Raw genomic sequence first — 13,129 nt, 5'->3', positions numbered from 1 at the left:
ATGTGCCACCTAGTGGATTACACTAAAAATATGTGGTCCTCAGGGTTTAGAAGAGAATTGGTCCGAGAGAGAGAGAGAGAGAGAGAGAGAGAGAGAGAGAGAGAGAATTAGTCCAGGCAGTGCAGCCTGCGTATTTCTCACCTTTTCTTCTTGTAGCCACTGCCCAAGACTCTTGTTAGCCAGCCAGTGGTGGTAGTCATTGCTATAGTTCAGAACCAGCAAACCTGCAACCTAGAAACAGAGTTGTTTGAAAGGTGTGACCACGAAATATTACACAATTCTTGTGACTTGTCATAACAGTCAGTTTGCATTTTTTTAAAAAGGTTTATTATATCCATTGATACAAGGCTTAAAATCCTTGGGACTTGAAGGAAAAGGAACAGGATCAACATTTTTCTCTTAAAATACATCACTGTTGCCTTAATTACCATGTTGAGGAAAAGTCTTAGACCAGTTGCTAACTCCTGTCCCCGACTTCTCAGCACCCTGGTACCTTTTCTCCATGGAATTTGTCAATAATCTAGTTAATAATCATTTGTTTAATGTACATGAAGAATAAGTAATTTTTGGCTACATTTAAAGGAGACTGAGAAATATGGGGAAAATTGTGAGAAATAGAATTAATCTAAATGATCAGTCCAAGTCATTCAAAAATAGAGTGGCAAAAAAAACAAAAAAGAATGAAAACATAGAGTGATTAATTTGGAGTACACGTTTTTTAATTGTTTATATGGTCCACATTCCTAATATTATCCAAATTTATTTTGATTAGGAAATCTTAATGTGTTTACTTTTAAAATGGCATACAAGTTATCTTTTATTCATCCTCTAAATAAGATAAGATTAAAAGGCAAATAGTTGATACAGAGTTGATTACCAAGGATCTTTTAAAGGGTAATTCATCACTATTTCTTGCAGCATAGTTGTCATTTAGACTCATAACAACATCTTTCCAAATTAAGCCAAGTTTCATCCAAGGCATTAAGAACAAATGCAAAGTGTCATGAAAAATGAAATTCAAAATAATGTTATGTTAAAAATTATTCTCATATACATAGGAATAAGGTTGAGAACATGAATTTAATGGTTTGTACTACAGTATTAGAGAGAAACTTTGCCCATCCTAGATTCTTAAAAATAAATCAACTATCCCCCCTTCAGTTGAGACTTCTTCTTTTTTTATGTTTATTTACTTATTTTATTTATATTTTTAAATGTTTATTTATTTCTGAGACAGAGAGAGACAGAGCATGAGTGGGGGAGGGGCAGAGAGAGAGGGAGACACAGAATCTGAAGCAGGCTCCAGGCTCTAAGATGTCAGCACAGAGCCCAACGTGGGGCTCAAACTCACCGACCATGAGATCACGACCTGAGCCGAAGTCGGACGCTTAACCGACTGAGCCACCCGGGTGCCCCTTATGTTTATTTATTTTTGAGAGAGACAGAGTGAAAGTGAGCAGGGGAGGGACAAAGAGAGAGGGAAACACGGAATCTGAAACAGGCTCGACTCCAAGCTGTCAGCACAGAGCCTGACGCGGGGCTTGAACTCACAAGCTGTGAGATCATGACCTGAGCTGAAGTCAGATGCTCAACCTATTGAGCCACTCAGGAGCCCCAAGACTTCTTGTTTTTTTTAGAGTAGACTCCACATCCAACATGGGGCTCAAACTCACGACCCTGAGATCAAGAGTTGCATGCTCTAGCGACCGAGCCAGGCAGACACCCCAGATGGAGACTTTTTAAATAGTCGTCGCTGGCACTACCTTAATTCCATCAGACTCCAAATATTTGCTGAGTCCCAGTTCATCCAGGGCAGTAGTGTCAGGGGCTCCACCATTCCCAATAATGGGATTGGCCATGGTGAGAATCTGTCCCTTGTAGGCAGGGTCAGTAAGGGCTTCTGGGTACCTGAGTAAACACGTCAAAAAATTACCAACAAAAAAATGCACGTAACTACAAAACTACAACACACATACATGCTCTTAACTATTGAACCCTTGAAAATGACAGAACATGAGATTAAAATCCTGTAAACCTGCTTCTAGATTTTAGAAAATCTAGAAGATGAAAATGTATCCCATGATATGACTGATATGAAAAGACAAACTGATTCTTTTTTTTTTTTATTTTCATTTGAGTATAGTTGACAAACAGTGTTGCATTAATTTTAGGCCTACAACATAGTAATTCAGCATCTCTATGTGTTATGCTCTGCTCACAAGTGTAGCTACCATCTGTCATGACACAAGGCTATTACGGTATCACTGACCATATTCCCTATGTGGTACCCTTTATTCCTGTGACTTATTTATTCTATAACTGGAAGCCTGTACTTTCCACTCTCCTTTACCCATTTTGCCCTTCCCCCACCCCTCTTTCTGGCAACCGTATAGTTTGTTCTCTGTACTTGTGGGTCTGATTCTGCTTTTAAAACAAATGGACTCTTAAGTACTAAGGCATATTCTCATAATTTTCATTCCCTCAATTTCTTAAAATTTTTAATTCCTTACAATTTCCTTCACAGGGTCTTCATTGTTTTTTAATATTTTTTTTAAGTTTATTTATTTGAGAGAGAGAGAGAGAGTGCATGCACACAAGCAGAGAAGGGGCAGAGAGAGAGAAAGAAACCCAAGCAGGTTCCACACTGTCAGTGCAGAGCCCCACGTAGGGCTCGAACTCACGAATGGTGAGATCATGACCTGAGTCGAAACCAAGAGTCAGACGTTTAACCGACTGAGCCATCCAGACGCCCCATAGAGTCTTTATTTTTTAAATATTGTTCTATTTAAAGTTTGCAGATATCCTGAAGTTTCCACTTGTCTACCAGACATGAGTCCAAACTAATATTTACTGTTAGGGCCAATATCACCAAAATACTAACTGTCAAATATTTTTAAGTTTTTTAAAAAATATCATTTAGGAAACTGAAGAGAATCCTTATTACATCAATAGTGGCTGCATGGGTATATATGTTTATTAAAATTCACTGAACATTTAAAATGAATGAATTAATATCTATACCAGAATTAATAACATAAATGTAGTAGGTTTTTATTTTAAAGTCCGGAGAAAGGGAAAAAAAAGATTACATGTATTCTATGAAAGAATTACTCAGTGAAGTTGATTTTTAACATAGCTTTAGAAAAAGGTATATAACTTGGAGTTATTATCAACTTAGAAAAGAAAATCAACCCCACAAAAATTGACCTCAAGCACTTCTGACTTCTAAATCAAAAGACTCCAAACAACTAATTTAAAGTACTGATGTGGAGTTAGGGAGGAATGCATTAGGTCTTTATTTGAAAATTAAAAACACATAAATTCTAGGGGCGCCTGGGTGGCTCAGTCGGTTAAGCGTCTGACTTCAGCTCAGGCCGTGATCTCACGGTTTGTGGGTTCGGGCCCCACGTCGGGCTCTGTGCCGACAGCTCAGAGCCTGGAGCCTGCTTTGGACTCTGTGTCTCCCTCTCTCTCTCTGCCCCTCCCCTGCTCTATGTCTCTCTCTCAAAATAATAAATAAAAACACATATACTCTCATTTTTATTATATATATATATATACATATATATATATGCATATATATCACTCTTATTCTTAGTAGTAAGGAACATTATTCCAGTAAATACCAGGTGTTATCTATAACTATTCCATGCACTGGAATCTATTGCAAGTGTGGCCCCCTTCTCGCATTTTCACTTTCTGTAGAATGAGTTAAACCAAATCTTTCTTGTAGATTATTAGTGAAAATGAATGTAAATGCTAAGGGGGACAGAATCAACAACCTTGAAACCAATACAGTTCAACACAGGAAGTAGTCGACATAAATTCTTCAACCCCATCCAGACAAGCTCCTCCCAGAACTACTTTTGTCAATAGAACACTTAGTCTTTCAGCTCTGCAAACCCTTAGGTGACTAGGTGCTCTCATACTTATCCACACCTCTATCAGCTAATTTCTCAGATGCCTTTCACCTGTCAGGAACTGCCAATTTTTTAACCAAGGCTTACACACAATAAAAATGCATTTCTTGAAGATGAAAAACAAAATAACACCTTTAATTACCTTACTGAGTGAGCCACACAATGAATGAAAACAACAGTTCTCAATGGAAAATAGGGTCCGTGGACTAATCTAATGAATGCCTTTTCGTACATCAGAAACACCTTTAATTAATTTAATTTTACTTCCCTTTCTTCTTTCTCTCCATAAAAGAACTGGCCATTCCCTTTAAACATATGCTTACAATACTCTCTCCAGTAAATGAATAAATACAGCTTGTCCTAGAGAACTGCAACATGAGAAGCAAATTAATCCATCAGGTCCTGTTTGACTTTTGTGATGTGACAAGATTTATTACCCATAATCTATCACAGAGAAGAAAACTCTAGTGCCCTCCATCATTCTGATCTATATTAAACAGTTGTCTGTTGGCAGGTATATTAACACAGCTAGTAATTAGTGCTGTCGAAAAGCTTAAATAATTGCCTGGTGAAGCAAAACTTTGCAAACAGCTTTCATACACTGTAATTTAATGTTCTCACCAGTGGAACTATTTTAAAACCCATCTAATATTCTTTATTTCAAACGGAGAGCCAAGAGTTTAGAGAAGAATATATGTTAATAGTATAATGGAAGTTTGGCCAGTGGATAATCTCAATATCCATTAACTCAATGTGTCCGTGTCTTTATAAGGTTAACTGAATTTTCCCAAAAAATGTATTAAATATTCTATGCTATAGAAGTTTAGTCCACCGAGTCTCTAATGGAAACCTCTTGAAACCATCCGGTCATATTTTTTAAAGAACTCATATTTTTTTTTAATCCCAACTATAAATTACTATCTAATCCAGCATCCTCATTTTTGTATGTGGAAACTATGATTCAGAAAGGTTAAGGGATTTTCTCAATATTGTATAACCAGTTGTCATTGAAGTTTAGACCAGAACTTCAGTCTCCTGGTTCCCAGATGAACAAATATTTGTTGGCTAGATAAGAACAGCTACGTGATTTCTGCAGCAGCTCTTATCTTTGTTGCTGTGTATCTATTAGCAGATCTTAAATACTAAGTTGGGTTTCAGTTGACAATTTTGAAAATGTCAGATCCATGAACCTGCTCTCCTTTTGATTGCTTCAAGAAAATAAATGTACCTGTTATTTCGCCTTTCTTATTACAGTGTGAATTTACATAGAATATCTAAGAACTGTCCCAGCTCCTTACAGTAGTTCATATTAACTGTGCAAATCTGACTCTTAACTTCACTGAAGGAATGACACTAGAATGAGATGCCCATCCTTTTCCTTGCTCCATACCTTTCCTTGCAGAAGCCACTTACTAATCTAACAGAACCTGTCACCTCGGACCCCAGTTTTCTAGAATTACTTGTATTCCTTATTTCCAGGGTAATACCAGGGTCCATGTTCTCTTTCATTTACAGCAGCAGGGAGGAGTTTGTGTCCCTGCCTTCTTTCCGGGATGGCTAGACTAGACAACATACAGGCTCAGTGTGATGTCAGGACAATATGCAATCTTAGCATAATGTGATGATTTCAACCTACCACCATGAGTAAGATCATCTCGTTATTCCTCTGCATAAAGGAAGAATAAAACCTTGGCACACGAGCATTACTCACCCTGCTAGGCCAGTATTAAAAACCACTTCACCAGCAACAGAGGATGGATGGCCAAAGGAGTAGCCTTTCATCTTTGTTCCATCTTCCAGGACAATGTGTGCTGTCTGTGCCTAAAGGAACAGATTCACGAATCTTAGCAGAATACAAAACACGAGGCACAACTAGTTGAAAAATATCCAAAGATACAATACGCAAATGTGTTAAATAAATGTACAGTACATTTGATGAAACCGTACTGCCTATATTTGGAGTTGCGCTCCTGTTCCTTGTCACTTTTCTTCAAACCTGTGGCTCTTGTCACTGGAAGGTGTTTTATTTTGTTTTGCTTGAAAGAGGAACTGCAGCATGTTGATACATTGTATATTCCGAATCTACTTGTAGAGTTACTGACAATCCAAAAATATTTCAGTTGAGCTGAAATGCTATGTGTCTATCTTTTGCCCCCTTAATATTTCATAGCTATGCTCAAGTATAGCTTTAAGGGAAGTTCATGAGTTTGCAAAAACATTGCGTATTGTACCAGACAGCTCATCATCACTCTGAGGTTTAGAGCTAGAAGGAATATTCAAGATTATCCATCAAATTGTGTTCCAGAGAACTCTTGTATTTGATTTCATGCTCCCAAGGCCTGCCCCTCCACACTAGCTTTATGGTCATAAAGAAGCTGCAACCTTATCGCTCTATTAATACTGACACAGAAGCAAGCACTATGAAACATCTAAAAATAGATCACATTATATTTTTTAGTAGAGTTAATGATATCCATGTCTGGTTCTCTTTTTAGAGTCCAAGGCATTCTGAATTTGATAACTTCACCATGCTAATCTTTGAACTAGCTTCTGTAAATTCTTGGCTAAGAAGACGGACAATGAGGAAACTTATCTAAGAAGCAGACATTGGCCACTCTTCAAAAATACCCTAAATTCTATTGTTTAAATAATTTAGGTCAAATCTCAATTTCCATAAAATTCAGGGAAGAGAGAAATGTGTTAAACTGTACTTTGCAATTCAAAATATAAACTCTGTAAGAAACTACAGGACAAAATAAGTGAAACATGGTTTTAAAAAATAAGATGAGGAAAAACATCTCTGCAAGAATTGAGGAAATTTGATTAATTTTTAGCATAAATTTTTAAGATTGAAGATGGCATTATGCTTATATTTAAGAGTGTTTTTCTTAAGATATACACTGAAATACTTAAGGATAAAATAATCTCCTTCAAAATATTCAGGGGTTAGGGCAAATGGGTAGAAATATGAAACAAATTCAGCCATGAGTTGAAATTGATGAAGTAAGGGAGATCAGTGTGCAGGTCCTTCTGCAAAGATTAAGTGCGGCCATTAAAGAGAAACATGAATTCTCTACTTGCTTTCTCTTACATTTTTAGGACTGGACTCATAGTGTCTAACCCTTTTGCGCCCTGCCATCCACACCCCCCCCCCACACACACACACCAACCTGGTATATAGCTGAAACTCAGTAAGTGATTTACAGACCTCCGTTACTATATTCCTCTAACTTTGCAACAGGCACTCAGTTATTCAAGTGCTAAAATGGAAAACCCTGATTATTTTTCTATAGAAGTCTTCTCTGTAGAAATATAATGTGTCTTTTAGGTACAAAGTCCACAAATCTCTGGCCATTGGAATGATGCTCTTTGTATAAAGTAGTGTTTGATCATCTTTAAACCAATATACCCTGTGCCTAAATATTATTTATGTGTGGGTATACATACACACAAAATATTTGCAAGCAAAATATTTTAGTATTTCCTATTAAAATTGATATGTTTGGGGCACCTTGGTGGCTCAGTCAGTTAAGCAGCTAACTCTTAATTACAGCTCCGGTCATGATCTCACAGACCCTGGGGTCAGGTCCCGCATGGGGCTCTGTGCTGACAGTATGGAGCCTGCTTGGGATTCTCTCTCTCTGCCTGTCTCTCTCTCTCTCTCTCTCTCTCTCTCTCTCTCTCTCTCTCTTCTCCCTCCCTCTCTCTTCTCCCTCCCTCCCTCCCTCTCTTTCAAAATAAATAAATATATTAACTTTAACAATATTTTTTAAAAAAAGAATTTTCTTTAAAAAAAAAGATTCTTTCTCTCCTCTACCCCTCCCCTGCTCTCTCTCTCTCTTTTCCTCTCTCAATAAAATAAAATAAAATAGACATATTTAAGGTATTTCTCTCAACCAGAAAGTTCTTGTTTTTAATTGGAGGTACTATGCATGGATTGAAAACACATATTTCTGAGAAATGGGGACAAAATGCTGTCTGCACATCTTATATGTGTTTCTGACTATGAGTGTGTGTGTGTGTGTGTGTGTGTGCGTCCATAGGCAAAGTTAGCCAAAAGAATTTTGTCCTTTACTTGGTGTAAAAATCACCTTTGAGATAAGTTTTTGTTTTATGTATAGTCTTGGAACCAGTGTTCGAGATCTCAAGCTTGACACTTTACCTTTGAATAGTTATCGTTTATCTTCTCATCAACTAAACTAAAAAAGCTTTTGGAATTACTGAGCACAAAGGAAACCACAATGAGTAATTAACGTAATATGAGTGATGACAGGACTTCCATACAAGTTCTGGATTCTGCTTCTATACACAGGAAGTCAGCTTTGCATGTCACTTTTTCTAACAGCATGATTCTCTTATCTCGCATTTCATTTCAATTTGTCAACTATTGTTTATTTACAACTCAAGACCCAGGTGGAGGATTTTAGGAAGTAAGAGTGCTAAAATTATTACAAGCTAATCAAATGTCTATGGTGATAGTTCTCAGTAGGGGTATTTTTAATGGGAAAATTTCCCACATATCTCTGACATATTTCACTAGGCGAAACTCTTTGGTCCAAGTAATGAAAATTCACTGTCAAAAAAAAAAAAGTCTTCTACTAAAAATATTTTCTGTTCTTCAGAAGTCATGTGTAACCTACATGCTTTCACAAAATGGAAGGAGGGAAGCAAACATTTTCCTAAACGATATATAACTTTGATAGAACTTATAATAAACGTAGTTGGCAAAATGAGGGCCAACTACAAATTTCCACTGTTTTCTATACACCAGTTTATCTATCCTACTCTAAGCCCCACCTGCCTAAAATATCATCTCTGTTTTCATTTTTCTTTCTTTTCTCTTCTCATCTAAGAGTTTTAAATTTTCTGATCTCTAGGTTAGGCACCATCTAATTATTTTAAAGAAAGGTAAAAATTAACATAAGCAAATCCAACTCCTGCTAGCCTGTTCCTACAAATCTATGTGGTATTTTTCTTTCTCTCTCCATGGGACTGGTTTCCTACTTTGCTTTCAGTCTTTTAAAGATATATTTGAGGAGACATTTACTGTTGCCCGAAATAGTCCCTGAGATTCTGTTCAATATGTCTTTTTGATCCTTTAATTATATTTTTTGTTCTTTTTGGCAGCTTTTATAGATCTTCCAATCCTCTTTGTCACTACACATTACATTGTTACAAGGCTTCTGTTTATTGCCTATAGTACCCTTTATATTCCACTTAACTACATGGGTCTCTGATGAGTCTAAAATGATGAGTGCCAATTGACTTATCTATGAATTGATAGAGGAACTCTGAACAAAGAGCTATTATTTGGAATCCCCTCTTCTAGCTAATAGTTCCCCAAATGCTATTTCATTCCAATGAGTCCAAAAGAAATCACCTTGTTACTATTATACAATATTTTAGTAGCCTCAGTCCTAGTAGAAAGATGTCCGTAGCCTAGAAATTAGATGGTAACATTAAGTGATAATTTAAGTGCTTACTGCCAGAGCACTTTAATACTTTGAATGCTAAAAGTACAAAGGAAACCTTATTGAAGAGAAGCCTATACACTCATAGAATGTCGGTAATAGTAACCAAGTATAAATAAATATGAATTCTACTAAGCAAATGACCTCTATCACAACATGGTCTCTGTGTGTTTAATAAAAATGTATATGCCAATAATACCATTTAGACATTCCGTTCAAAACGTCATCGAGCTCCTACCATGTGCCATGTCCTACCCTAGTCTCTGGAAATACATGGACAAATGTCCCCAGGCATCCCCTCTAACAAAAGGACTAGATATGTGCATGAATGCACTTCTTTCTACAAAGAAGAAACCTCAAAAAGAATAGCATTGATGCACCTAGAGATACAAAGATACATAAAATATCCTTTCCTTCAGAAAATGTCTCTTTAATACAAGAATTCACCCTTCCTTTTCCATCTATGCTTTAAGTAATAAAAATTAAAATTTTACAGAGGTGCCTGGGTGGTTCAGACAGTTAAGCATACGACTATTTTTTTATTTTGAATGTTTATTTATTTTTGAGAGAGAGACAGAGAAACAGAGCACAAGCAGGTGAGGGGCAGAGAGAGAGAGGGGGACACAGAATCCAAAGCAGGCTCTAGGCTCTGAGCTGTCAGCACAGAGCCTGATACAGGGTTCCAATTCACAAACCTGAGCCAAAGTCAGACGCTTAACCGACTGAGTCACCCATGTGCCCCAAGCATCTGAGTTGATTTTGGCTCAGGTCATGATCTCAGTTCATTTCGGCTCAGTTCATGAGATCCAGACCTACTTTGGGTCCTGCACTGATGGCATGGAGCCTGCTTGAGATTCTTTCTTCCCTTTCTCTCTCTACCCTTCCTCCACTCTCTGTCTCTTGCTCACTTTCTCTCTCAAAATAAATAAATAAGCATTAAAAAAGTTAAAATTTTATGAAAGGAATTCATGTCAAAGTTTGAATATAAAGTCCAAAACGTAAGGACTCCTTCAAGTCTGCTCAAATGTCATCCATGCTCTTGGCGAGACCTACCTTTACCGTTCTATTTAAAATTACAGTATAGCCCCCAGTGCTCTGTTTAGTCTTTCCTTCCTTTATAGCAGTCATTACCTCCTAACATATTATCCACCATCTTATTTATTATCTACTTCATCCCACTAGAAAACAAACTTCATGTGGGCAGAGTATTAGGTCAGCTTCGTTCACTGGAAAGAAGTAGCCAACATCATTAGTAGTTGATCTAAAGACAACATCAGTGCCTGGCCCAGAGTAGACAACTGTTTAATTTTTGTTGCATGAATAAAGACTCAGTATAAATCGGAAGAAAATAACATAATAAAATATTGGAAATCATTACCATTATCATCATTATTATTCAGTTTTTAGTTTGTTCAAGGTATGAATTTAAAAATAAGCAAGTACTTGTTTTGAGTTGCCTTTTCATTATGCTTAACTAAGAATGCTTTTCTATAATACCTTTAGTCTCATAATGTGGAGATATTCTATATGCTAACTAACTAGAATTTAAATAAAAACTTGAAACAAAAAAAAATAATGTGGAGATATGGTGTTGGGAAAGAGATGTGAGTGGCATTGAGGGAAAAGAGGGTGAGGAAGGGAAAAATCAGTGGCTAGTTATACCAGGATATGCATGCTGAGTATGTGGTATATAAGTGTACAAACCCATGTTGTGCTGAGTTAGGACAAATATCATGATAATTCAAAACAAAAGATCATTTGTATCAATTTACTAGGCATTTCACATGAAAGAGGCTGAAAGCGCTTGAACTACTTAACAAACTGTTTCATTCCCTATTTCACTTTGTAAATACAGACACAGAATGAGAAAACTCTCCTTACCTAGTATATTCTACAATATTGGTGGTATGGGAAGAAAATACTGTTTTATTCTATTTAACTTTAGGATAATTTATACAAGTGAATCTTGAAGAAAAATTATTTTATGTTTCTCATATTATTCTCAGATATTAAAAATATGAATTTGCTGAAGCAAATTCAAGCAAAAGGTCTAAGGTGAACTCAAAGGGATCAAAAGTTATTTTGAACACTGAAAACTATTTACTCCTTGATCACCAAAATTAGTTGAATAAACATGTATTATTATCCACATTGCTCAATTAGAAATTGAAGTCTAACTTGCTCTTGCCTCTTTGTTAATCGTTGTAGAGCAATACAAGCAAGCAATAAATTCTAAAGCGAGTTGAATCTGACCCTGTTTGGTGGAATTGTGAAGGATTTTCGTTTGGTTTGCTCTCACTAGACATTGGAAACAACTATTATCCTCCCAAATGTGAATTAATTGCATTAATTAATTCACATTAATTGCAGATGGCTACTTTGGATTTTTCCATGTTTTTCTTTGTTCTTGTTGTTGTTGTTGACCTGGGGTGAACAAGTCTCAATTCTTTTCGCATGACTTTACAGTTCTTCATTTTCCTTTTTCCCCTCTTGGTCTTTAGCTAATATTCCAATAACTTTTCTTAGTAAAACCTTCATGAAAATTAAATTCCATGTGTGAAAGGATCCACTTAGTGGCTTAATTTTAATTGAGTACTCATTTTCATTATACTGTAATTCTTCATCACTAATTAAATGCATATGAAATTACAATAATATTCTTCAAATCTCAAGATCATAGCCAGCAAAAAAACTTAACTTTTAGTTTACTATCTAATTTTAGATTTAAGTACCTCAAAGTCAAATGACTAGCTAAATGTTGTTGTTACAAACTTTTACTTATGTTGACTCAACCAAATTCACAATAAATTTCTGAAATATAACAAAGAAGTTTTGGGTTTTATCTGTACCAGTCTTCAGCTTAACAGTTAAGAGATATTTAAACTGCTTTAGTTAATCGAATGTAAATCAATCCTTTTTCTCCACTCAATGTCATTTATCAACCCAACTAAAGGTATAGTCCTTTAGCCTACTAAAGGTAACAAGGAGAGAAACCTTAGAACAAGGGACAGCAGAATAAGAAGCATCTATCTGGGACTCTCATTTCAATAAGGTCAGTTACATTGGGTTTGCCGAATGCTTAGATCACAGATTTTGAAAGACAAAATAACTATCCATTATAAATATATGAATACTATAGGCATTTCAGGATAAGAGTAGAGTATAATTTTCCATTCAACCAGGGGAGGAATTATTTTAAGTATAGAGAGGACAGACTTTAGGGAAAAAAAATTCATAGACTATGGTCAATCACTTCCTCTACCCTGGCCCCATCCATTCTAGTCCATGCACAGCCATTAGGGACTGTTTAAAATTGTGCTCAGTGTAAGGGAAGGAGAGGTAATACAAATATAAATGAGGTTGGGTTGGAGAGAGAAATTTTGACCATCTCTCCCACCTTTCACCATTTGGCTTTCTCTTTCCCTCCCTATACCCTTCCTGGTAAAATATGGATTTCACTGTTTTTATTTGTTTATTTGTTTGTTTTGTTTCATTTCATTTTGTTTTTGCTTTTTGTTCACTTAATTTGGGTTTGGGGTTTTGTAAATGTGAATAATTGTTGTGTGTTAAAGGTCGGTTCCACAGATGCCTTTGGAGACTCTGTCAGAAAACCAAGCCTTGAAGAGCCATCGTGATTCAGGTATGCCCAATTTCTCACCCTCATCCGTGCACTCTTTTTCCTATTTACCCAAATTCCACCACTTGTTAGAAACCCAAGCTTGATCATCTTTGTGCATT

At 36.3% G+C, this 13,129-nt stretch overlaps 1 protein-coding gene across 1 annotated transcript in view; it reads right to left on the bottom strand.

The window, feature by feature from the left end:
- The window catches only part of CPS1 (carbamoyl-phosphate synthase 1), a 127,500-nt gene that overhangs the window by 99,542 nt on the left and 14,829 nt on the right, over positions 1–13,129 (bottom strand). The window contains exons 2-4 of the mRNA XM_027051699.2: positions 5,632–5,741; positions 1,764–1,908; positions 142–231 (exon numbers count right to left, since the gene is read on the bottom strand). Coding sequence (XP_026907500.1) covers positions 142–231; positions 1,764–1,908; positions 5,632–5,741 — 345 coding nt within the window. The remainder of the gene's footprint in view (positions 1–141; positions 232–1,763; positions 1,909–5,631; positions 5,742–13,129) is intronic.

This window comes from Acinonyx jubatus, chromosome C1 (assembly GCF_027475565.1).
Source record: "Acinonyx jubatus isolate Ajub_Pintada_27869175 chromosome C1, VMU_Ajub_asm_v1.0, whole genome shotgun sequence".
Classification (NCBI taxonomy): domain Eukaryota; kingdom Metazoa; phylum Chordata; class Mammalia; order Carnivora; family Felidae; genus Acinonyx; species Acinonyx jubatus.
This window is presented reverse-complemented; position numbering and strand designations above follow the sequence as displayed.